Raw genomic sequence first — 27829 nt, 5'->3', positions numbered from 1 at the left:
TTTAAAATGGCCCCTTAGTGCTGAGGTACTGTCTAGTGTTTCTTTCTTTTTTTTTTTTTTGAGACAAAGACTCGCTCTTGTTGCCCAGGCTGGAGTGCAGTGGCGCGATTTCAGCTCACGGCAACCTCTGCCCTCTGCACCTCCCGAGTTCAAGCAATTCTCCTGCCTCAGCTTCCCAAGTAGCTGAGATTACAGGCGCCTGCCACTATGCCTGGCTAATTTTTGCATTTTCAGCAGAGATGAGGTTTCACCATGTTGGCCAGGCTGATCTTAAACTCCTGACCTCAAGTGATCCGCCCACCCTGGCCTCCCAAAGTGCTGGATTACAGGCGTGAGCCACCGCGCCCGGCCTGTCTAGTGTTTCTAAGCACAAAAAGGCTCTTCTGCTGTGTCTTATGGAGAAAATATATGTGTTAGATAGGCCTCCTTCAGGCACAAGTTACACTGCTGGATAGTTCCATGGCTGTGAGTTCAATATTAATGAATCCAAAATATATATTAAATAAGATTTCTTTAAACAGAAACATAAATAAAACCAGGTTATATATTGATCAGTTGATAAAAATGTTATGACCAGAGGCTCACAGAAACCTAATCCTGTATTTATCCTAGGAGCAACGGTTCAATATTTGTTAATATGTTTGTGGTGACCACAGAATATAACGGTCCATAAATGAGAGTCAACTATATATGCTAGCGATTGGTATTCTCTACTCTATCCTTATTTCCAACGTGTCACAACAGAAAGTTTATTTAAATTCTAAAATAGTCCTGAATGCACTAAGTGCTACTGAAATCCATATAGTATAAGGAATAAATGTCTACAGTATTATCTAATTTAACCTTGTCCTAAAGATCTGTTATGTCAGTTTTCATGAATTCGTTATATTTTTCTAGTACATATTAAAATAAATGCATCAGCTGGGCACGGTGGCTCACGCCTGTAATCCCAGCACTTTGGGAGGCTGAGGCGGGCAGAATACCTGAGGTCAGGAGTTTGAGACCAGCCCGGCCAACACAGTGAAACCCTGTCTCTATGAAAATACAAAAATTAGCTGGGCATGGTGGCACATGCCTGTAATCCCACCTACTCAGGAGGCTGAGGCAGCAGAATAGCTTGAACCCGGGAGGCAGGGGTTGCAGTGAGCCGAGATCATGCCATTGCATTCCAGCCTGGGCGACAGAGCAAGACTCCATCTCCAAAAAAAAATAAATAAATAAATAAATAAAATAAAATAAAATAAAATAAAATAAAATAGGCCAGATGCGATGGCTCACACCTGTAATCCCAGCATGTTGGGAGGCCGAGACAGGCGGATCACGAGGTCAGGAGATATAGACCATCCTGGCTAACACGGTGAAACCCCGTCTGTACTAAAAATACAAAAAATTAGCCAGGTGTGGTGGTGGGTGCCTGTAGTCCCAGCTACTCGGGAGGTTGAGGCAGGAGAATGGCGTGAACTCAGGAAGTGGAGCTTGCAGTGAGCCGAGATTGCGCCACTGCACTCCAGCCTGGGTGACAGAGTGAGACTCTGTCTCTAAATAAATAAATACGTAAACAAATAAGCAAATAAAATGAAATAAAAGTATCACAGTTAAAAAGTTTTAAGTGTATGTATGTGTATTACCAAAATTAATTCACATACCACCCAATGGTTCAAGTACCAACATTGATATATGAATCACATTTGGGGAAACACTGCTATATATACTATAAAAAAAGTTATCACCAATCTTTTCAATTATTAAAATCCCTTTTAATAAAGAAATTTTGCAAGCCCCCATCTGAAAATAGGTATACTTTTCTCAACTCAGATTAGGGATGCTACTATGACACATCAAGAAAAAATATTTTGGTGTATACCTGAAACTGCGTCAAAGTGCCGAGATAATGGTTTAGGATCACACTGTTGATCCAAAGACTGTGCATTAGTGACAGGTGGCTGCGTATAGACAGAATGTCCCATTAAGATGTTCTCTGCTGCCGCTGTTAGCTGGGGTCTTTGTCCTTCACTAAGTTCACCCACACTGTTTTCCAAGTCCTTTAAAAAGTAGAAACAATTGTTAAGACCATTATATTAAAATCAAGTCAACACAGGAAATGTTTGCCAAATATCATGAACAATACCCTTTGACTCCTTGGAAGGTATTTTACAAACTGCCTTCTATGCCACATATACGTTACATGCAAGAAAAGTTCAAGAAGTTAGTCTAATAAGCCTAGTGATAGGCTTTGTTTTCAATATAATAATTTCATATATTTTATGAAATTAACCACTATTTTTCAATTCCACTATCTATTTTTCAAGCGCCAATTAAATAGCAATAAAACACAAAAGAAAAATTATATTACAATTTAAAATACTCAGTGGGGCCAGCACGGTGGCTCATGCCTATAATCCTAACACTTTGGGAGGCCGAAGCGGGTGGATCACTTGAGCTCAGGAGTTCAAGACCAGCCTAGGCAACACGGCAAAACTCCATCTCGACAACAAATACAAAAATTAGCTGGGCATCATAGCACACACCTGTAGTCCTAGCTACTTGGGGGGCTGAGGCAGGAGGTTAGCTTGAACCCAGGAGGCAGAAGCTGCAGTGAGTGAGATTGCACCACTGTACTCCAGCCTGGGTGACAGAGTGAGACCGTGTCAAAAAAGACAAAAGATCAAAACCACTAAATGCTGGTATGCATTACACATTGTTCATACAGCTTAAAGGGGGAATAACAGAAAATTTCTCTCATTCTTCATGAATAAAAATTGCCTCAAGTTTGTTAGTGGAAACTTCATAATTAAACAACTGATGAGAATAATATACTTTAAACAGCATAAAGGTCACCCCATATATCAATAATAAGATTTTTATTAAAGTATAGAGGCCTAGCTCACACCATCCAGCACTTTGGGAGGCCGAGGTGGGCAGATCACAAGGTCAGGAGTTTGAGACCAGCCTGGCCAATATGGTGAAAACCTGCCTCTACTAAAAAAAAAAAAAAAAAAAAAAAAAAAATTAGCCAAGCGTGGTGGCGGGTACCTATAGTCCCAGCTACCCAGGAGGCTGAGGTAGGAAAATCACTTGAACCCAGGAGGCAGAGGCTGCAGTGAGCCAGGATCAAGCCACCGCACTCCAGCCTGGGCGACAGAGTGACGCTCTGTCTCAAAAAAAAAAAAAAAAAAAAGTATAGAGATTATAGAAGACTACTTTACTCATATTTAATAATGTTCTTTTTCCTTGGAAAAATAAAAAATACAAAAAGCACAGAAATTGTTGGCCGGGCATGGTGGGTCACGCCTGTAATCTCAGCACTTTGGGAGGCCGCGGCGAGCAGATCATCTGAGGTCAGAAGTTCCAGACAAGCCTGACCAATATGGCAAAAACCCGTCTCTACTAAAAATACAAAATTAGCAGGCGTGGTAGTGCATGCCTGTAATCCCAGCTACTCGAGAGGCTGAAACAGGAGAATCGCTTGAACCCAGGAGGCAGAGGTTGCAGTAAGCCGAGATTCCGCCATTGCACTCCAGCCTGGGCAACAAGAGTGAAACTCTGTCTCAAAAACAAAACAAAACAAAACAAAATTGCTTTAAATGAAATCTATGAAATAAATGAACAACTGAAAAAATATAAGACTCCTATTTTTTTTCTGTATTAAAAAATTATAAATCCTAATCACTAGTACATTTTATGACTTGAGATACTCTAATTAATGAATTTACTAATTAAGAACTGAAGAAAAATTCCAATATCTGAAAGCTCCCATGTTTTTCATTTAAAAGGGTTTAATTTCAACCAACAAGTGGTTTTTTTTACTAGAATATATGAAGAAATCACTGCTGAAACATCTATGATGATTCCATTGACTATAAAATAAAATCTAAACTTCTTAGCTCAACATTCAAGATTCTCTTCAATTTGTCTTCATTCTCCTATGTACATCTCTATCTCTCCATATTCTCTTAGCCTGACTCTTCTTTAGGAATACTGATTGCCTCAACATCCTTTAAATTAAAAAATATTGTTTCATAATTAATATGAAATCCCTTGGAGACTCTTGGGCAGTGTTTAGAATGACGGCAATTATGTTTTCTCCAGAAATTGAGAAATATTTCACAATGCCTATATTACTCTGCCAATCTACAGTAACTTCTCTGTTGCGAATCTGTTTTCTAGGATACTTGTAATTGCTGAACTATTTAACACCTTAAGAATACTCTATGACCTTGGCCGGGCGCGGTGGCTCAAGCCTGTAATCCCAGCACTTTGGGAGGCCGAGACGGGCGGATCACGAGGTCAGGAGATCGAGACCATCCTGGCTAACACGGTGAAACCCCGTCTCTACTAAAAAATACAAAAAACTAGCCGGGCGAAGTGGCGGGCGCCTGTGGTCCCAGCTACTCGGGAGGCTGAGGCAGGAGAATGGCGTGAACCCGGGAGGCGGAGCTTGCAGTGAGCTGAGATCCGGCCACCGCACTCTAGCCTGGGCGACAGAGCCAGACTCAGTCTCAAAAAAAAAAAAAAAAAAAAGAATACTCTATGACCCTACTGAAGACTTATCTTGCCTATTTACAAAATGCCCTCATACTCACAAGTATCTCTGAGTTTTGGATTATACTCAGTGCTTAAACTCATGTCAATTTAAGTCAGGCTGCCTATAATACAGAGTAATATACCTAGCCCATCTACATATATGTACAAATTACAGTTTGCCATCAGCCAGCTCTCACTGACCTAATGTCCCTCTGAGCAAGAAGTTTCAAGCACAAAGAAAAGCCACTATTTTCTTAGAAAAACAATATTTTAACTTATAATGTATCACTGTTACTAGTTCTTATTACAAACAAATGTAATAGTCCTTTAGACAGGAAAATATGCAAAATGTCACTGTTAATCTGACTGGCAAAAATTTAAGATTAAAAGCATTATGTGTGACATGGGAAAGGGATCTCATACGTTAGGGCAATTTTTCAGTGCCTACTTAAATTATGAATGCTTATATCTTTGAGCCAGCAATGCCATGCCTTAGTATCTAAATCTAGAAAAATAATTTCTCATGAGTTAAAAAAAAGGATTTTATACCTAGTATAGTTTGATTAGGGAATAACTGGAACCAATCTAAAAATCCTTCAATAGGAGAATAATTAAACTATGGTATACTACATGGTAGGTAAAAAGAATATAGATCTTCAGGATTTATGTTAAATTTTAAAAAGCCTTGCAACTGGCTTTTTAAAATTTAAAATTGCACAACAAAATATATGCACACCTCAAAATTACATACTAAGCCAGAAATGGTGGCTCACACCTATAATCCCAGGACTTTGGAAAGCTGAGGTAGGAGGATCACTTGAGGTCAGAAGTTGGAGATCAGCCTAGGCAACAGAGTGAGACCCCATCTCTACAAAAAATAAAAAAATTAGCTAGGCATGGTGCGTGCCTATAGTCCCAGCTATTCTGGGGGCTGAGGTGGGAGGATTGCTTGAGTCCAAGAGTTCAAGGCTGCAGTGAGCTGACTGAGCCACTGCACTCCAGCATGAACAACAGACTGAAACTCTGTCTCAAAAAAATTCATACATATATATACACACACACATATACATATACACGAATATATTTTTATGCATATACAAATGGTTAATGCTTAGAAAAAGATCTGGAGAAAATAGAATTCTAACTTCTGCATTGCTGGTCTAGCCAGGACAGCACAATAACATAGGCTGACAGCTCTCAAAATCAACACTGGAGTAACTACAGAGATTCTGAGAACTAAAGTAAAAGCTGTGAAAACCCGCTGGAAAGACAGACAGTTAACTTAAACTGGTGTGTGTGGAAAGAAAGGGGCTGCATCCTAGGGAAGAGGCTGTGTGGAGGAGCTTCGTGACAGGAATGATTGGAGAAAAGTGCTTGTTTCTTCCTCCATTAATTTGAGATCACTGCTTGCCCCTCAACCATAAAAGTCTTCTTGTCAACAACCCCAGCTGCAAATGCTGGCGCCCCAGAGTAATATCAGGGAACATGAAGGCCTAGCTATGGTGACAACTATAGATGAAATCTGTCCAGAAGCCCATCCGTGGGCATTCATTCCTTCACCTTCTTCCCCTCCAAACCCCAGGACTAGCGGATTATAAACCCTCTCAAAGCAACTTCTTCCTAAGGGCTTAAAGACACAATAATCACCAGAAGAGCTATATAGTGGAGTAACAGCAAACAGCAGGGACAGTGACCAAGGGTGGCTCTGTGCTGCCTGAGGCTCTCCTCCCTAGGGCTCTCTCCTCCCCTCTTCTTCAACTCTCTGAAACAGACCATGGACTGGTTTTATCCTTACCCAAATTCTCAGACAGAATAGTTGATCCCATCAGTGAAATATGAACTCACAGGTCAAAAGAACCAGATACCTGAGAAGTCAATAAGTTTAAAAAAGAAAAAAAAACAGACAACAAAGTGAATGATATTAATCAGACAGACAGACATACAGTAGGCGATAAGAAAATACATTAAAATGCAAAGCAAAAAAAAAGAAAACAAGAATGTCAAGTACGAAAAATACAATAAATGGGATAAACAGTATGGTAGAGAACAAATTAATAGTTAGCAGATCAGATTGGGGAGCTCTCCCAGAATGGAGAAGAAAAGAAAGGGATAGAAAATTTAAGGTATAAAAATAGAAACAGAAGTGTCAATATCTAGAAATAAGAGTTTGGGAGGTGGGGGAGGGGTGGAAATGAAAGGGAGAAAGAAATAATGAAGATAAATCTCCCAGCATCTAAAAGATAAAAAGGTCTGATAAAATTGAACAAATAAAACAGATATTAGTGATTTCCAAAAAGAAAACTGGGATTAGTCAGTGGAATTTATAAATTATGCAGACACTTCTGCTATTTGCCACCTCTTTTTGTACAATTTGCTTGTCTCATTCTCTCTCCCTCCTTCCCTCTCCCTCTTTCTCTCTCCTTTCCCCGCATACATGCACTTTCTCTCCCTGTACATGCACTTTCTCTCTCTCCCGTCCCTTCTTTCTCTCTCTCAACTTACTGGTTTCGATACTAAGCATCTTAGTTTCTGCAGCTATGAGAGTATGTTTTTGAATTTAGCAACACAGACATCACAACTAATATTTTTCCGGTGAAATCAATTTTTGGTCTGTTGCTAAAGTTACAGAAAATTTAATTATTTTAAATTTAGAAGGAATATGTTAAGGAATATGTTAAGCTTTCATTTTTTCCCATTACTAAATTCTATATCTTCTCTTATCTTTCCTAATCATTTAAAGTTTTAAGAATAAAAATAGGAAATAAAACCAACCATCTCCTTGGGCCCTATATAGTCTTTAGATCTCCAGCTCATCTAAAGCCAGTTGACATTTGTTCATGCAAAGACAACCAGATATGATAGAAACAGCACTATAGATCAAGAATCCTAGTCCCAGCTCCATCATTAACCAGTCTGAATGACAATGTTGTATATTTCTACCTGGAATTTCCTTAAGCACCTTAAATTTGATGTGTATATCAAACTCATTACTTTCCCCATAAAATCTGGCACTCTTCTCTCTGCACTTCTAAGCCAACAACTCTACAATCACCTACCCAGGCTCCCAAGGTAGGAACTTCAAGATTATCCTTAAAAAAAAGCTTCTTTACCTCTCTCAACCAGTGACCAATTACTGTCAATGCTATGCCCTTAAATTGAAATCTCTCTCCTCACTATTTCTGCTGTAACTATCTTTGTTCATATTATCATTCTCTCTTGCTGGGTCTACTACAGTGGTGTTCTGACAGATCCCCCATGTCTCCCTCATTTGTTTATGGCTTCATACTCCTTCCTAAGGCAACTCCCTTGCCCAAAAACCTTCATGGGCTCCACAGTGCCCAAGCCTTCACATGGCCTAAATAAAATGTTCTTTATGATCATCTGGTTCAATCTACTTCTCCACACATATCTGATTCTTTATCTAAAGTTCTAGCCACACAGAAATTTTCAATACTTTCCAAATATGCTTTAATATTTCTTGGCTCTCATCCCTTAACAAATGATATTTCTGCTTCTGAAATGCCCTTCCCCCCTTTCATTGCTGCCTGCAAAGTCCTACTCCATCTTTAAAGACTGACATCAATGTAATATTGTGTATGAAGTGTCATCTAACTTCAAGCAGAGTCTTTTCTCCTGTGTGTTCATATAGTACTTGTAAATACAGCTATTTGATCAGTTATTGCACTGTTGAATAATTACTTGTGTAAGCCCTTATCTTCCTTCATGACTGTAAGCTGCTTAAAGGTAGGGGTCATGTCTTATTTATCTTTGCATCTTTTCCCAGGTTGTGTCTGGCATATAACGGATACTCAATAAATAATTGCATAATGAATGAATAATCCTCACAAAGCTTTAGCTTTTTTAGCTGTAGAATAAGGTGGTTGGAACAGATGGTCTAAATTCCTTTCAGTTATAAAACTCTACAGTTCTATGACTCCAAGTTAAAGTTGCTATAACACTGACCCTTGAAAAAACAAAATACTAGCATGCTTTAACTAGTAGTAAGAATATTTTAATTTTTTTCCTGTATTTATATCTAACAAAAAAAAAAGTCATTAAAGTTAAAAAGTACCTCTGAATGACAGACTGCTTGCTGTGAAACTGCTGACTCCTGGTTTTGTTTAGCAAGAACAGAAAGAATTGCATCTGCATGAAATTTTTTATGGGGCATCCTAATCACTTGCCCTTCACTAGGAGGATCATCCTCCTAAAAGAAACATAAAGACAATTAACAAAAATAAATTATTTCGAACAATTGCATTTTTCTCAATTTAAGATTAATAAAAACTTAGCAGTCATGAAATGACGGTATTAGCATTTTTGGAAAGGAGATGAACTCTTTATTTTCATCCAGTTCTCATTTCCATTTGTCTATAATAAAAGCCCTCTACCTTTGCCTCAAATATAAACCACAGTATAATTCGGTAACACGTAAACTAGAGATTATAAAAACATAAAAATTAAACCGTCTGTCCCATGCAGTTGAGCTACTATGAATCTTAAATGTTTTTTACGATATCACTGTTTTTGGGTCACAGCCTCCTCTTCATATTTCTGCAGTAAAGTAATGCCACAGTGTGGCAATGGGGGCAAAGCGTTGTAATGCTGCAACCTGGACCACAAGCAAAAATGAAAAACTGCAGAAGTATGGTATGGCAGCGATAGACCTCAATGTCCCTTTGCCTTTAGGCTGACATCTGGCTTACTTGGTGAGGGCGTTGGTATTGAAGACCCTCACTGGAGCACCCTGTATAGGCTTCTTCGTGCCTCAAAATAGGCTCGTCTCAACAATGAGGAACAGTGTGGGCCTCAGAGTCCAACAAAGGAGATTATCTTGTAAATACAGGTATTAACATGATTTTAAATTATAAGTACCTATTCCCTAGCTATGTATAGATAAATGCCAACTGGTACATGACTTCAAGTTATTTGGGGTTTTTCCAGATTGTACTTTTGTATTTGACTTTATTATGAATTTGTAGCATATGTGATTTAGGCATAGTAAAAATATCAAAATTAGAATTTACTTTCAAATGTAGAAAAACAGAAACAAGTTATAATTTAGTCTTGGTTCGATTTAGCTATTTACTTTAAATAAATTTAAACATGCTTTGCCACTTGAAAAAGTTCAAAGAAGAGAAAAATGCTATCACGGTACACTAAATAGGCCAAATGTTAGTAATGCTTCTCTGAAAATAAAGATATCTCATTTATGCCTTCTTCCCATATTATTTCATAAAAGTGATTGCTGTGCTCTCTTCACAATTAACTCAAGCAATTACTTGCAATAAATAATTACTGTTTAAAAATTGTTTCATTAAAATCTTATCAAAAAACTTATTAATGAAGTATTTTCATAGGCCTATGTGAAATAACTTAAAAAAATAGCAACAACGCTTTAAAAAGATGTAAATAAATATAGATGATAGTTGAGTACAATTATCTTTCCTTGCTTAGGTTGTTTAAATGTATATAAAGTAAAGATTTCTATTCCTTAATGGTTTTTTCGAAAGCAAATTCTTACTATCATTTCTATATATTTATATATAATGTGATATTTTAAAATACCAACTTTTGCTTCTACAGAGATAGACAAAAACTAGAAAGGGTTAGCATCCCAGACCTCATTTTTCTTTTTAAGCTATTAAATTTAAACATTTATTAGCACAAAGAATTATAATCATGGTTACGGAAAAATAACAAATGTATTATAAGAGAGTTGGTTGAAATAGGTAAGATCCTGCTTAAATATTGTAAAGACAACATACAGTGGTAACAATTTGCAAACAGCTAGATTTCATTACCTAATTACATTAAATGTATTTTTTTTTCCTAGAGCCACAAGGGTGAATAATAACTTTTTTTCATTCTCACAATTATAAGATTATATAATGAAATGTGCAAGAAACCCTAAATTATTTCATGGTTATTTTACTAAATTTTGTATCTATAACTCAAAAAATTGAGAAAAAACCTGATCATTGGCAACCAATTCATAAAGATATTCTTCTTATCAGAATTCCATGTTGGAGTCGATTGTTACTTACCATTTCAACAGCATCATGCAGAGTGCTGGATAAGCTATCATTAAGGTTTGTCAGGTACAGTCCTACATCTTCTAAAACTAGAAATTAAAATATAAAAATTTAGAAAAAAAAAAGAAACACAAATTTAGTAAATAATCTGACCATAAAGCCATAGCATATTAGATTCAAAATTATACTGCAATGGAAATATTGGCAAAGTTTATAAACAAGTAATTCACAAACTACTCAATCTTACCAGCTTTTTAAAAGTACAATTTATAACAAAGATGAGAATTTTGTTTAACCTACCAGTTTGTTAGAAATTAAAAACTATAAATATCAATTGTAGTTATGAAATTGAGAAACGGGTATTCTCATATACTGTTGATATAATTAAAACAGATTAAGAGCTAAAAATCCTTTCTAGAACTTAAAAGAAAAAAAAATCCTTTCTAGAGAGCATGTTGTTGATACATCTTTAAAGTAGACTCAGCAATTTCACTTTAAGGCATGTATTCTAAGGAAGAGACCAGATAAGTGTACCAAAAATATATATACATGAAAGGATGGTAATTAGAGAGTTGTGTATAGACTGAAAGCATTGAAAACAATCTAAATGCCCTCTATTAAGGGAGTAAATAGACTAAACAGCCATAAAAGAAAAATGAGAAAACTATGGAGTCATATTAAAAGATATCCACAATACATTATTAGGAAAAAAAAATTCAGGTTTCAGGCTGTGTGTGGTGGTTCAGGCCTGTAATTCCAGCCCTTTGGGAGGCCAAGGCGGGTGGATCACTTGAGCTCAGATGTCTGAGACCAACCTGGGCAAAATGGCGAAACCTCATCTCTACAAAAAAATATAAAAGTTAGCCGGGCACGGTGGCACATGCCTGTAGTCCCAGTTACTCAGAAGGCTGAGGTGGGAGTATTGCTTGTGCCCGGGAAGTTGAGGCTGCAGTGAACCATGATCACGCCACTGCACTCTAGCTTGGATGACAGAGTAAGAACCTATCTCAAAAAAAAAAAAAAAAAAATTCAGGTTTCAAAACAATATGCATAATAAGATCCTATTTTTAAAGGTAAACATACATCCATAGACAAAAAAGACTGGAAAGGTCTACCCAAAACCATTAATAGTGATATTATTTCTGGTGGGTGGGATTATGAGGAAGATTTTACTTTCTGAAGTTAAGACCCAGAAAAGTTAACTAAATTGCATTGAGCCCCCCATTCTTTCTACTGTACCGTGTTAAATCTTGAAAGTTAAGTAAAAATATTTTAAACAGGAAAGTATTACTTAGGGGATTACCATAATCTAACAAGTGAAATCAATTAATACAAATTAACTTACTCTTGGGGGCCAATTTTTGACCACAGCTAAATAAAATCTCTCCTTCAGAGACGGGTTTATCTAAAGTTTCAGTTTCAGTGACAGTAACACTCAGTGTGCTCTCCAGTGTTGATGAATCAGAACCTGGCATCTGTGAGGGGGAAGGGGCCTTGGTGCCAGCAGGAAATGGCATAAAGGAAACTGGCTCTGGAGGTGGAGGCTGAGCAGGGAAATCCATACTCTCTGGTTCTTCATCCTTAGCCACAGACATTACACTAAGAAAATAAACACATATTTTGAGCTTGTTAGGTCACTGAAGGCCTGTATTCATTTTGATATTAAAAATAGACTTGAAGACTATGTCTCCGTTAGCGAAATATTTTCTTAAATCTGCACTACTATAATTAACAAGATTTTAAAAAATTGTTTTCATGCTTTAATCATAGGCCATCTTGACAGCTCTTCCCGACATCAAATAAATCTACATAGAGATATATAAAAATATAAAAGTTAACTGATGATAGTAAATAATGACCCACAATAGTGAGAAATTGTTTTCTATTTTATTAACAATGTAATAGATACCTTTATTTCTATCTGTTTCAAACCTTTTAAGAAAAAAGGTGAAGGTATAATTTGATAATTTTTCAAAACTCAAAATTTATGAAAGTTCTTTCTTTCAAAGTATAAGGTAGTCTGTGGTTTATAAAGCTTTGTATAATATTTCTATGTTTTCAATGGATTACATAAGTCAAATGTAAGTTGAAATGTACAGTTACTAGTGAGTATGTTCTCATTTACATAGCTCTTGGATGAAGTTCTTCTTGAGGTGAGTTAGGGTTCTCTTCTTCCAGTGGCAGGTCTCCATCACCCCATGGCTTGGGAAGCTCTGGGCTTGATACCTTCAATTTATCAACGGAAATATCTGACAAAGTTGGGGTAAAAACTGCCACCACTGGAGGAGGTGTAGTAGTAGGGGTAACCGTTGGAGTTTTAACAAGCATGATGGCAGGCAAATCATCTCCTAAAGATTTTTTTTTAAAAAAAAGACAGAAAAAGATAGTAGTCAGTAAAGAACTCCATAGGATGGCACGATACATTGCTTCAGATATCCTTTACCATTTTAGCACACAAATAATGGCAATTATAATTAATAATAATGACAATGGTGGTAGCCATTAATGTGAAAATTCCTACATTTAATAAAGCATTAAAAAATACCTTGAGAAGATATCATTTTTAATACTTAAAGTAGTCTAAGCATCTATTCAATTGTATACTTTTTTTTTTTTTTGAGACAGAGCCTCACTCTATCACCCAGGGTGGAGTGCAATGGTGCGATATCGGCTAACTGCAACCTCTGCCTCCCGGGATCAAGCAATTCTCCTGCCTCAGCCTCCTGAGTAGCTGGGATTACAGGCACATGCCACGACGCCTAGCTAATTTTTGTATTTTTAGTAGACAGGGGTTTCACCATGTTGGTCAGGCTGGTCTCAAACTCCTGACCTCGTGATCCACCTGCCTCAGCCTCCCAAACTGCTGGGATTACAGGTGTGAGCCACCATGCCTGGCCTCAATTACGGACTTAAAGAAGTTGCAATCAATTCCTAAATTTCCTTGCGAGAAAAAATGATTTAGTAAAACCTAGTAAGCAACAAGTACATATACAATAATCTCAAAAAGCATCTTATAAGACAATCATGAAACTGTATTTAATAGTTGCTAATATTAAAACTGAGTTATAGAAATAAAGTTTCTACCTTTTTCAGCATATATTTCTTTCACAGGAAAAGCCATATCATGATCTGAATCACAGGGAGAAGAATCTGGAGTCTTTACCAACACACACTCCTTAGTAGGTGATGAAGGTGAGCAAGGAGGCGTAGGCTGTGGAGTAGCCAGTGGGGTACACACTCTTGCCTAAAATAAATTAATACAAGAAGATAAACTGTGTTTATAATCACCCAAATAAAAGTAATTTGAAATAATAACATGAACTCATTCATAGGCTACATATAATTTAAATTGATGGTGGGGTTAAGTACCCTACCTCTTGAACCTCTACCTGTTAGTCTACAACTGGCCTGCAGAAAGTCGCAGGCAATTGAAATAACTCTGCCTCTGAAGTGGTCTCCACAGAATTCTAAGGCACCCTCTTTTAAAATAGAGAAGAGGTAATTTACATTCCTACCAACAGTGTATAAACATTCCCTTTTCTCTGCAGCCTCACTAGCATCTGTTGGTTTGTATTTTGTTGTTATTAGTTTGTTTTTTAAATTTTTAATTTTTAATTTTTGTGGGTACATAGCAAGTGTATATATTTATGGAGATCTGGTTTTTTTTCTGACTTTTTAATAATAGCCATTCTGACTGAAATGGTATCTCACTGTGGTTTTAATTTGCATTTTTCTGATGATTAGTGATGATGAGCATTTTTTCATATGTTTGTTGACGGCTTGTATGTTTTCTTTTGAGACCATACTGGGTATATACCCCAAGGATCATTATACCAAAAAGACACATGTACTCATAAGTTCATTGCCACACTATTCGCAACAGCAAAGATGTGGAGTCAACCTAGGAGCCCATCAATGGGGGACTGAATAAAGAAAATGTGGTATACATACATCATGGAATACCACACAGCCATAAAAAAGAACAAAATCATGTTATTTGCAGCAACATGGATGGAGCTGGAGGCCATAATTCTGAACAAACTGAGGAAGAAAAAAAACAAATACCACATGTTTTCACTTATAAGTGAGAGCTAAACCAGCACACATAGACATAAACATGAGAACAGTAGACACTGTGGACTATGATGGCAGGGGGCAGGAGGGAAGAAGGGGAGAATGGGTTGAAAAACTACTTTTGGGTACTACGCTCACTATCTGGGTCCAATATATCCATATAACAGTCCTACACATGTACCCCCTATACCTAAAATAAAAGCTGAAATTTTAAAAATAAAGAAGACAGAAAGATTAAACAGACAAAGCTGAAGATCAAACCCAATTACAAACATGAAGGAAAGGCATAAAACAGAAAGGAAGCATTTTAACTGATTGACAAGATACCAAACAAAAAATCAGCCTTTTGGAACACACAAAAAACTGAGTATATAAAAAGTAATGGAAGGATAAGAAAAAGTGGGAGTTAGGGAGAAGCGAAGACAGCAGGGAGATGGAAAGTACTGGAGAAGGAAAAATGTAACAATTTAATATTAATTTGTTGAATAGGTAATCATTCAAATGGTTCAAACTTCAAAAGGTACAAAAGGATAGTGAAAATTAAGTGTCTCTCCTGCTCTTGTCCTTTCTACCTAGAGCCCTTCCTCAGAGTTATCAAATAATCTTGACTTCAGTCATTTCATGTGTATGATATATGGATATATCTATGGACTAAGTTCCCAGAAGTGGGACTGCTCAGTTAAAGAACTAATTATGTTTTTAATTTGAATAGATATTGCCAGCTTTCCTGCTACAGGATTTTACTATTTTACACTACCACCAGAAGGTAGGAAAATGACAACTTCCCCCAGAATTATCAAACTTTTAGAGTTTTGCCTATTTGACAAGTAAAAATTGCATTTCAATAACTTGTTTTCTTATTATCTATGAGGTTGATCATCTTCATCTTTTTATATGTACACGGGTGATTTGTATTTCTTCTATGTGTATGAACTGTCTGCTCTTGTCCTCTGACCATTTTAAAAATACATTATTTGGGCCAGGCACGGTGGCTCACGCCTGTACTTCCAGCACTTTTGGAGGCTGAGACAGGTAGATCATGAGGTCAGGAGTTCGAGACCGCCTGGCTAACATGGTGAACCCTCGCTTCTACTAAAAATGCAAAAATTAGCTGGGTGTGGTGGCGGGCAACTGTAATCCCAGCTACTTAGGAGACTGAGGCAGGAGAATCATTTGAACCTGGGAGGCAGAGGTTGCAGTGAGCCGAGACAGCACCACTGCACTCCAGCCTGGGCGACATGAGCGAAACTCCGTCTCAAAAAAAAAAAAAAAAATATATATATATATATATAAAATATATAATTTGACTTTTTCTTCATTCTAAAAAGTCTTTATATAAGGTGATTATGCTTTATTCTGTATTATGGGTTGCAAATTAAGATGCAATTTAAAACCATGACGCATATTAGAATTTCTATAGCATTGCTTAATAATTAGTGTACTCTTAGCCTTCATTTTAAAATGAAAGAAGTACACTACGTCTTTTTTTCTTCTTGACTGCATAAACATAGAGCATGGAAGTGTTGTTGTCAAATATAACACTATATTTAATATATATAACTCAGCATGATTAAAGAATCCAAAGGTATTCTTCTAGTATTGGTAATGGATAATAAAAATGATAAACTATTAGTAACTGAGTATTTATTTACCAAGTTCTAGGCACTAGATTAAGCTCTGTCCATATATCATCTCACTTAATCTTCCACAAAACTTTGGCTAAGAAAACAGTACCATAAAGATGTCAATCCTTCTTAAATGAAACCAGTCAAAATTGGTTTAATTCCCACTGAAATCTCAACAATATTTTTTATAGAACTTAAGAACTAACTTTAAAATATATGTAAGAGATTAAAAGGCCAAGAAAAGCCATGACAATTCTGAAGATAAGAGTGATAAGTCGCAGGCTGGGAGTAGTGCTTGCCCTACTAGATATTCAGTAAGCAGATTTTGGCAAAGCCATGGTCATTTAAACTAAGTATTCTATCTTTATTACAGAGATAAAACTAAAGTAGTGGAGCTTGGAATTCAAATTCCAAGTTTTACCAACCCCAAAGTCCAAGCTCTTTACCCTGGTTTTCCCACATTTTCTCATCCAATCACCCTCCTGAAAATATATGCAATACATAGGCAAAAAGCAAACCAAAGTAATTGGCATAGAAAAAACCATAACCCTGACCACATCTGTACTGCATATATTCCCAATGAGCTCATAAAGCACAGATCAAAACTACAGATCAAATCTTTGGCACACTAATCACATTATACCACAACAATCTCTACAAAAGTAAAATACAGTATATAACTTTATGTTTATACATAGAATGATGTTTAAATGTTTCACGCATGTAAAATGATGTCCTTGTGATCTATAGGATCAGAAGTAACTACAGTTTTAAATAGCTGGTAATACAGAGTAAATTTTGGCTTCGTATAATAGATTATAAATTCTTTTTAACACAAGTAAGGTTGATTAAACAAGCAATAAAAGTTCCTGAAATGTATTTTCTCTTAAAGATTAAAAATATCAGTTTATATAATAACGCAAAGCAATATATGATCCTTGGCTATATCTTGATTTAAAAAAACTATAAAGGATATTTTTGAAACAATTAGGGAAATCTAAATATAGTCTCTATATTCTATATTATTAACATGTCAGTGTTAAATTTGGGGGGTCTGATAATGTTTGGTTATATAAGAAAGCAACTTGTTCTGCGGTGATACTGCTGATGCTTCTGAGGTAAAGTGTTATGATGTCTGTAACTTTCAAATGGTTTTTAAAGGATATATAATACATAGCAGATATAAAGAGATTTTTATAAGTGTGCCAAAATATTATCAATCAATAAATATGAATGACCCTTGAATAAGTAACTAAATAAAAACATAGGTTGGAACTGCGAGAGGCCAATCATACAAATTTGGTTTTTTCAACCAAATGTGGATCAAAAACAGTATTCATGAGATAAGAAATGCATATATATAGAGGGCTGATGTTTTATATTCTTCAGTTTTACAGGGCCAACTATGAGACTTGAGTATGCAAGGACTGGCCAATTTTCCATGTATACCAATAACTGTATAGGTAAAGGGTGTACAGATGTTCATTGTATCATATTTTCAACTATTGTATAGATTTAAAAGTTTTTAAAATAAAATGCTGGGGGAAATGTTACTTTAATCATAGCAACAAGGAATAAAATTCTACCACAAGTTGGGCATGGTGGCTGGTGCCTGTAATCCCAGCTACTGAGGAGGCTGAGGCAGGAGGATCACTTAAGCCCAGAAGTTCAAGACCAGCCAGGGCAATATATAAAGACCATGTCTCTAAAAATGATAATATTTCTACCACAAACCATGATCTTACAGTATGTGCTTAAAATTCATCTATTTTACTATTCTTCAATAAATGTATCCAAAATTCCCCGTACCGGCAAATATGTTTCATTTGTTGAAGCATCCCCAGAAACACCTGTAGCAACAGGACCTTGCTTCCTTGCTTCTCTGTCACCCAGCATGACCTCAATGGTCTCAGCAAGGGCTTCGTTCACAAAATGGTTAATCATGTCTGAGTTCACAGGAACACCAGCATCAACAAAAAGCTGGAGGGCGCCACTGCTTGTTCCTTCCACTAAAAGTAAAAAAAAAATCAGAATGAGTGGGCAAGAAACATGCTTGCAATTCAAACTTTCATTATTATTATTATTATTATTATTATTATTATTATTATTACTTTTCTTGAGATGGAGTCTTACTCTGTCACCCAGGATGGAGTGCAGTGACATGATTTTGGCTCACTGCAACTGCCACCTCCCAGGTTCAAGCGATTCTCCTGCCTCAGCCTCCTGAACAGCTGGGACTACAGGCATGTGCTACCATGCCTGGCTAATTTTTGTATTTTTAGTAGAGATGGGGGTTTCGCCATGTTGGCCAGGCTGGTCTTGAACTCCTGACATCAGGTGATCTACCTGCCTCGGTCTCCCAAAGTGCTGGGATTATAGACGACAGCCACCACGCCTGGACCAAACTTTCATTCTTAAAAGTTCAGAGATGCCAATATATGTGTATGGAGGTGAGTGGGGGAGGGTGGAAAGAGGAATAAAAATGAAAATACAAACATATCTACTTATTATGAAAAAGACTAAGTGGACAACTTACATAACAAATATTCTCTGTAAATAAAAAAAGGGAGATGAAAATTTACTTAGGTGGCCTCTTCTCCACTACTATAGAATTTAGTGATAAAAATGGGCACATTAAATGCCCTCATCTGAATACAACTCACATTTCCAAGAGTATAACAAGAGGAAACTCTGTGACAGATCTCGACTAAAACAAAAGAATGCACTAAATATGAAGGCAAATCTCCCTTCCTTCTAGTTTCAAATACATCAGTTATTAACATCTACTGCAGTTGAGGTGCTTGTTATCATATGTCCTATAGGTATATTAATTTCTGAATGGGTTGTACTTTTCACTTACATTAATGTACATCAAATTAAGTAAAACTTCCTGAATAGACTTTACTTGACTTAAAGTAGTGATATTTATAAAGCTCCATGTGGAAAATAAGTGGATACTAATCTGTACAACCTGATGGAGATGTGACCTCATCAAAGAGTACTCCTTAAGTAATACAACTATAGTAACAATATCCAGAATTCCCTAAAAAGTGGGTAGAAGTGTAGTGGGATCACTTGTTGATGGGGTAAGTAACAGCAATTTGCTCTTGAGTTACCATAGCAGAGACTATCACGATCCCAAATTTATATTCAACAATATATGTTGATACATCTCCTTTTTAGTTTCCATAATTCACTCTTTGAGCATGGCCAAAAATCAGAACATCTTTTTTATAAGGCCCAAAATCCCTACCCAGACACTGGCAAAACAAAAGCAAACACAAATCTTTTACAGGGAAGAAAACAGGATCTAAATACCCAATTTGTAAATTGTCTGATTTTCACCAGGAAAACAATTTTCTCATAAATTTGTTGTTCATTTTTGTCCTTCCCTCAAAGATGAGATGATAAAGAAAACCAGGATAGTAACAACAGAAGGCATGTGAGCTATGCTAAACAGGACAAATTAACCAAATGCAACAACAAACTCTATGAAGCTGGGATATAGGGTATGGCTGAGTGGGGAATGAAGAAGAGTAAAGCAAAGAAAATAGAGCAAATAATAACTCCAAGGCTTTAGAGATTATGCATGCTGGGAGAATTGTGATATCAAAAATGAGAAGCATTTTAGACATACTAAGGATGAGATGCCAGGGGAGCATCAAGCAGAATATTCACCAACCAGCAGAACTGCAAGTTGTCGGCCCAAATACATGGCTTAGGGTTCATCAACTGACACAGGATAACTAATGTCAGGAGGAAACTGGAAAAAACAGAAAAGAGGGCAAACCATGGGAACTAGTGAAATAAATGTATTCAAGTAGCAGAAAATAAAATGAGAAAATGAAGGTCTTAAAGAAGTTTAAAAAAAAAAAAAAAAAAACAAGAGGAAGAATAACAGAATGAAGTTTAAGAAGCCAACACCAAGAGAAGAGCTTAAGAATCAGAGATGGTCAATAGTGCCTATGCTTGAGCCATCCACTAAAACAAGGATTTGAAAAAGGATTTGAAGCATTTTCGACAAGCAAATGCTGTGCAAAAGGAGTTTCCTGAAGGAGAGGGCAAAAGAAGGCCAACCCATAAGGACTAAAGAGGAAGTGGGTAATGAGAAATTAAAGTGGTGAATATAGACTCTGAAGTCTAGGATTCGGGCTGTTAAAGGATAGTCTACGAGGGAGAAAGAATAGCTTATCCTGAGGCTGGAAAGAAGAAAAAAAGTAGAGATAATCGTAAACAGGAATGAAAAAAAAAAAAAACCAACAAAGTTAGAAAAACTTTCACTATCCGATTTCAAGTCTTACTATTAAATTACAGTAATCAATAAGTATGGTATTAGTATAACTTGCAGGTGAATGGGATAGGATACAAAGCCCAAAAACAAGATACACACATACATAACCAACTGATGCTCAACCAAGGTGTTAAGGTAGTTCAATGGAGTAAGGATAATCTTTTCAACAAATGATACTACAACAACAGCTGGAAATCCATATGCCAAAAAACACCCAAACAAAAAAGAACTTGATCCTTACTTCACACCATAAAACTTAACTCAAAATAAACTAAAACCTAAATGTGTAATCTAAAACCATACATCTTCTAGAAGAAAACATAGAAAACTATTTTAGTGATCTTGGGTTAGCAAAGTTTTTTTAAAAACAGCATGCAAAAATCCCTACAAACTACTAGAAAAAAACCTGATAAATTAGTCTTCTTCAAAATCAATCTTTTTGTCTTCAAAATATAATGCTGAGAAAACAAAAAGGCAAAACACAAAGTAGAAGAAAATATTTACAAAACATATCCAATGAAGGACTTGTATCCAGAATAGATAAAAAAACTTCATACTCAGTAATATGAAGACACAACTCAAACTTAAAAATGGTCAAAAGATTTAAAAAGATTTCACCAAAGTAAATATACAGATGGCAAATAAACACATTAAAAAGTTGTACATCATTAGTAATTATACTACTCAGTTATTAGTACAGTTAGGGAAATACCTCCACATATGTTCAGAAATGGCGAGAATTATAAACACTGACAACACCAAGTCACCAAGTGTTGGGGAGGATATGGAGCAACTAAAGTCGCATACACTGCTGGGTGGAATGCAAAATAGTATACTCACTTTTGGAAATGTTTAGCAGTTTCTTATAAAGTTAAACATTTACTTATCATATGACCAAGCAAAATTAAAAGATTTCTACACAAACATTTGCTTACAAATGTTCGTAGCAGCTTTATTCATAATAGCCAAAAACTGAAAAGACTATGAACGTCCATCAACTGGTAAATGGATTGACAAATTATGGTATATCTATACATTATAGTATTACTACATGCAATAGCATGATTGTCAAAATATTGTGCTAATAAAAGAAGCCAGCCAACAACGGGCTACATATCGCATGATTACATATGTATGAAATTCTAGAAAAGGTAAAAATACAGTAATAGAAAGCAGGTCAGTGTTGTTTGAGGCCAGTGGGCATGAGTGAGGTTTAGGAATTGACTGCAAAATAGCATTAACGAAGCTTTTGGAGAAGACAGAAATGTTTTTCTATCTCATGATTATGTGGCTAATACATAGCTGTGTGAACTTGTCAAAACTTGTCAAACTGGGCCAGGTGCAGTGACTCACTCTTGTAATCCCAGTGCTTTTGGAGGCTGAGGCAGGAGGACCACTTGAGGCCAGGAGTTTGAGATTAGCCTGGGCAATATAGCAAGACCTCATCTCTACAAAATGTGCTGATTGATTGACTGAGATAGAGTCTCGCTTTATTGCCCAGGCTGGAGTGCAGTGACATGATCTTGGCTCACTGCAACCTCCACCTCCTGGGTTCAATCAATTCTCCTGTCTCAGCTTCCGGAGTAGCTGGAATTATAGGTGTGTGCCACCATACCCAGCTGATTTTTGTATTTTTCATAGAGACAGGGTTTCACCATATTGGCCAGGCTGATCTTGAACTCCTCACCTCAGGTGATCTGCCCTCCTTGGCCTACCAAAGTGCTGGGATTACAGGCGTGAGCCACTGTGCCTGGCCCCAAAATTATTTTTAGCTGGGCATGGTGGTGCATACCTATGGTCCTAATTACTTGGGAGGCTGAGGCAGGAGAGTTGCTTGAGCCCAGGAGTTAGAGGTTACAGTGGGTTATGATCATGTCACTGCAGTCCAGGCTCTAGCCTAGATGACAGAAGGAGACCCTGGCTCTAATTAAAACAAACAAACAAAAAACTTGTCAAACTGTACACTTGGAAGTGGTGACTTTTATGGCAAGTAAACTTACCTCAAAAAAACAACAAGGAGGTGGAAAGGAAGAAAAATATGAGGAAGAGGGAGAAGGAAAAAATGGGGAAGAGAAGGGGGAGAAGAAAAGGAAAAGGGGGAAGGAGAAAAAGAAGAAGAAGAAAAGAAAAAAAATGGAGAAGAAAAAGGGGGAGAAGAAGAGGGAAGGAAGGAAGGAAAAAAAAGAATGGCATAGGCTCCATAAAGAAAGGCTCATTTTAACCATTCAATGAATAATTAAACTCTTGTTGGGTTTCAGGCAAGGACTAGGCACAAAAGGAGAAACATCCTTAAATCCTGAGTAATTTATAATCTAAAGGGTGAGACAGATATGGAAACCAACTTTAATATAATCTGATAATTACTATAACAAAAATATGTACAAAGTACTATGGGGATAACAGAGATTTGGGGTGGGAGGTATGAAGAGTGGTTTAATAATCTGAAAGCTGCAATATGAAATAAGAGGATGAGAGAGAACTAACCATCACCAAAGAAGTACTAGGAAGTAAGGTTAGAAGAACTTACCTTTTGTTACTGGAGAATTTACTTGACCTCTGGAATATATAAATCCACAATGAACTAAAGCTTTTGTCTTTTAATAAAAACAAAAAAGATTCCATTTCACTTACCAAGGTCAGAAGTCAGTGGGTCACTTGTCTCACTGACTGAAACACTGATATTAGGTGCAATCTGTTGCTGGATTGGAAAGAGCCCAGAGATAATTCTTGACATTATTTCTTGCTCTACCCTGAGGGGATGGTGGGGTAGATAAAAGTTAAGATTCCTCAATTTGATTGAAATGTAAAAAATGTCAGACATACCACCCTTAAAAATAACCTTTATCAATGTCACAAACGTGTTGGTGTGAAAGCAGTCATTCTGAAAGTTAAATCTAGAAGAAAAAAAATAAAATGGGCTGGGCATCATGGCGCACACCTGTAATCTCACCACTTTGGGAGGCCACGTTGGGCAGATTGCTTGAGCTCAGGAGTTCAAGATCATCCTGGGAAACAGGGCAAAACACTGTCTCTACAAAAAATACAAAAATTAGCTGGGCATGGTGGTACGTGCCTGTAGTCCCAGCTGCTCAGAAGGCTGAGGTGGGAGGATGGCTTGAGCCCAGGAGGTCGAGGCTGCAGTGAGCCATGATCACACTATGCACTACAGCCTAGGCAATAGAGTGAGACTCTGTCTCAAAAAAAAAAAAAAAAAAAGTGCCTCTGAAGAAGATAAACCACAGTAAACAGAATCTCCTTGTGGGAGAGAGTTTATGAAATCAAATTAAAATCTTCCAGATTAGTCTAATGAAAAGCTTAAAAGAACTCCTAAACTCAAAATAAGACTTGGACCAATGACTGTCTGGCATATCATGTACCTAAACTGATTTCCACTCTGAGCGCACACATAAAAACCATGTAAGAGCAGAGCTAGAAAAGAAGTCTAGCTGCCCTCTCTTCAAGGCAATACACATATAGGCTATATTATAGGTAGTTTTCCTCTTAAAATGTAAAGAAAAAATCTATTTCCAAGGTCATCTTCAGGAAGGAAAAGGGGAACAGGAGGCTTCTAGAACATTTCTTTACTGCAACTAATAGACTTCTTAAAAATTATTATATAAATAATATAATAGGCGTTCATTGTAGAAAATTTAGAAAATATCTAAGAGTTTAAAAAATTGATAAAGCTTGCCTATAATCCTAGGTTCAGGGACAAACACAGTCAATTTGGTATACATGCTTTATCAAACTTTCGTTTTATGCACACTTTTTTGTTTTGTTTTGCTTTGTTTTGAGACAGAGTCTCACTCTTTCACCCAGTCTAGAGTACAGTGGCGCAGTCTCAGCTCACTGCAACCTTCACCTCCCAGTCTGGAGATTCTCCTGTTTCAGTCTCCCGAGTAGCTGAGACCACAGGTGTGCGCCATCGCACCTGTCTAATTTTTGTATTTTTTTTTTTCAGTAGTGACGGGGTTTCACCATGTTTGTCAGGCTGGTCTCGAACTCCTGACCTCAGGTGACCCACTCGCCTTGGCCTCTGGAAGTGCTGGGATTACAGGCGTGAGCCACTGCACCGGCTGTATACTTACTTTTGAGTAAAGTCTTGTAAACTGGGGTTACATTGTTAGTATCCTGCTTCGTTTATATGCCAGTACATTATTAATGTCTTTTTATATCACTAAATTTATTCTAAACCTAATTTTCATAATTATATTAATATTCAGCCGTTTTACTTATTCCATAACTTCCTTAAGGTTTCTTACAAGTAAAAATACAAATAATAGAGTTCATTTCATATTCATATGTAACAAGTTACATTTGTTATTGTAATATGTAACAAGAGTAACATATTACAACTTGTTGTTATCAGAATGTAACAAACCTGAACAGTGCCTTTTTTGTAGTGCTAGGTATTATATGGCCTAGTATAGCAGTCCCAACCTTTTTGGCATCAGGGATTGGTTTTGTGGAAGACAATTTTTCCACAGACCAGGGCAGGGGTGGTGGGGTGGGGGGGGGGCATGGATTTGGGATGAAACTGTTTCAGCTCAGATCATCAGGCATTAGATTCTCATAGGGAACATGCAACCTAGATCCCTCGCATGCACAGTTCACAATAGGGTTTGTGCTTCTATGAAATCTAATGCCATGGCTGATCTGACAGGAGGTGGAGCTCAGGTAGTAATGCTCACTCACCCGCTGCTCACCTCCTGCTGTGCAGCTTAGTTCCCTAGTTCCTGACAGGCCACAGACCGGTACTGTTTCGTGGCCCTGGGGTTGGGGATCCCTGGCCTAGTAGCAAACCATAATTACTTCCTTAGGATAAGTTTCTGGAAACGAATCACTGGATTAAAGAAATGTACATTTTTTAAGGTTTCCTAATAGTCTACTTTGCCAGAGTAGACAGACCGAGTACAAATATTCAAGGACAAAAACAATATCTCCAACAATAGTTAAGCCCTCAGCATTGTATCAAACACTTTCCAGTGACTAAAGCAAAGAAAGTTTAATAAACAAAAGAAGACAAGGAATACTTTCAATTACAATTTAATACTTTCAATTTATATTTGCTACTATGTTTCTATTCACACCAAAAACATTGTAAACTTACCATTGAGTTAAGCTATTTTCCAATGTTTCTTTTCTCTCAATTACTTTATCCAGAATATTGGCAGTGGGCTGAAAAGTAGAAGCAACTGGCGGAAATGGAGGACCATTATATTTTGTAGAATCAGCTTTAACACTTCTGTTAAACTCCAGAATTGGTTCAGAGTCTGGAATTTCATCACATTTTTCCTCTTCCTGGTAGTAACAAAACCAAAACTATTATATTCATGTATTTGTTCAACACTTACTGAGTACCAACTATAGGCAAGGAACTAGGTGAATTAAGAAACACTTCTAAGTTAATCAACAGCATTTCTAATTAGGTGGTATCACATTAATTATAATATACACATTAGTCATACATATCATATTGAGGAATCCTTAATTACACAATCAGTTTGTCTTTTTAGAACCCAATATTCATTTTACGCAATCATAAAATAAACTAGAAAATATAATTATTCCTGCATAAAACACTATTACTTCTCTCAAGAAATGTATGAACTTAATAATTATCATTAAAAAACTGATGCTTCCTGATATGGTTTGGATATTTGTCCCCTCCAAATCTCATGTTGAAGTGTGATCCCCAGTGTTGGAGATGGGGCCTGGTGGGTGGTGCTTGGGTCATGGGGGCCGATCTCTCATGAATTGCTTGGTGCCCTCCCCATGGTAATAAGTTAGTTTGTGAGAGAGCTGGTTGTTTAAAGTAGACTGGCACATCCTCCCCTCTCTTTTGCTCCCTCTCTTGCTTTGTGACACATCTGGACCCTCACAGCCTTCTACCTGAGTAAAAGCTTCCTGAGGTCCTGACCAGAAGTAGTTGCTGGCACCATGCTTCTTTTACAGCCTGCAGAGCCATGAGCCAATTAAATCTCTTCACTTTTTTTTTTTTTTAAGACATAGTTTCACTCTTGTCACCCAGGCTGGAGTCCAATGGTACCATCTCAGCTCACTGCAACCTCTACCTCCTGGGCTCAAGCAATTCTCCTGTCTTGGCCTCCCGAGATCTGGGATGACAGGCGCCCACCACTATGCCCGGCTAATTTTTGTATTTTTTGGTAGAGACAGGGTTTCACCATGTCGGCCAGGCTGGTCCTGAACTCTTGACCTCAGGTAGTTCACCTGCCTCGGCCTTCCAAAGTGCTGGGATTACAGGCATGAGCCACTGCGCCTGGCCTTAAATCTCTTTTCTTTATAAATTACCCAGTAATTCCTTTACAACAATGCAAAATGGACTAACACACTACCAAAATCACTATTTGCTCTTATATAACTTACAATTTACATTTAAATATGCAATTAGGTCAGTCATCTTACAAATTATTTGCATTACCACATCATAATCAATAGAGTTATTTCTGGAATTGTTAAATTTTTTATTACAAAATATATGTGTTTAAAAGTAAACAGGGTCCATGTACTGTATCTGTTACATAAATAACATGAATTGCATTTATCTGCTCCCCAACTTTAACAATTATCAACTTATGGTCAATCTTGTCTCATCTAGCCACTTTCGCCTTCACATATCATTTTGAAGCAAATCACAGATATCACATCATTTTATCTATAAATAATTCAATCAAAAACACTTTGGGTCTCTCTAAGTACTACAACTCAGTAATATTATTCCATTGAAAAATGAAGTCCACAGCTAATAAATGGCAGAGCTACTACAGGAACACTTGTCTTTGAATGCTAAATCCTCTGCTACTTCTATAACCATTTCTTTCACTTGTATATTGCATAAACAATTACCAAGTACCTTTGCTAGGCATTAGGAATATAAAAATGAATAAGGTCCCTGCCTTCAAAATTCTCATATGGCACTCACATAAGAAAAGATACATCGGTCAGCAAATAACATTAATATACTGCACACCTCTGCATATTCTAAAATTGGATTTCATTTTATGATTAACAGAACTGATCTTAGCTCTAAAAGTCAAAGAAACATAATCAAATGTCTTCTTTAAAGTCTACTGACATAATAGTCAAGTAGTTTCAATGTTCTATGATCTTTTCTCCCATCCTTTATAATTTACTTCTGCCTATTTTTCCCTCTATTTCATTATTTCTATCATTTCTATAACTCTTCCTTCCATATGGGATATTCCTTTGGATTGTAGATTCCTCACAACTTTTTTCCTCAATATTAATTAACTGGTCAC

At 36.8% G+C, this 27829-nt stretch overlaps 1 protein-coding gene across 7 annotated transcripts in view; it reads right to left on the bottom strand.

Annotated features, from left to right (window-relative positions):
* Positions 1-27829, bottom strand: part of KIAA0586 (KIAA0586 ortholog) — a 123136-nt gene that overhangs the window by 46470 nt on the left and 48837 nt on the right. For 6 of the 7 annotated variants that reach the window (XM_025392612.1, XM_025392613.1, XM_025392615.1 and 3 more), the window contains 9 exons: positions 25660-25850; positions 23181-23299; positions 18068-18267; positions 13644-13803; positions 12685-12907; positions 11905-12158; positions 10572-10648; positions 8597-8731; positions 1865-2042 (listed from right to left, as the gene is read on the bottom strand). In XM_025392612.1, coding sequence (XP_025248397.1) covers positions 1865-2042; positions 8597-8731; positions 10572-10648; positions 11905-12158; positions 12685-12907; positions 13644-13803; positions 18068-18267; positions 23181-23299; positions 25660-25850 — 1537 coding nt within the window. The remainder of the gene's footprint in view (positions 1-1864; positions 2043-8596; positions 8732-10571; positions 10649-11904; positions 12159-12684; positions 12908-13643; positions 13804-18067; positions 18268-23180; positions 23300-25659; positions 25851-27829) is intronic. The other variant, XM_025392614.1, reaches the window with a different exon arrangement.

This window comes from Theropithecus gelada, chromosome 7b (assembly GCF_003255815.1).
Source record: "Theropithecus gelada isolate Dixy chromosome 7b, Tgel_1.0, whole genome shotgun sequence".
Taxonomy (NCBI): domain Eukaryota; kingdom Metazoa; phylum Chordata; class Mammalia; order Primates; family Cercopithecidae; genus Theropithecus; species Theropithecus gelada.
Note: the sequence above shows the minus strand (reverse complement) of the source record. Positions and strands in the feature narration are given on the sequence as shown.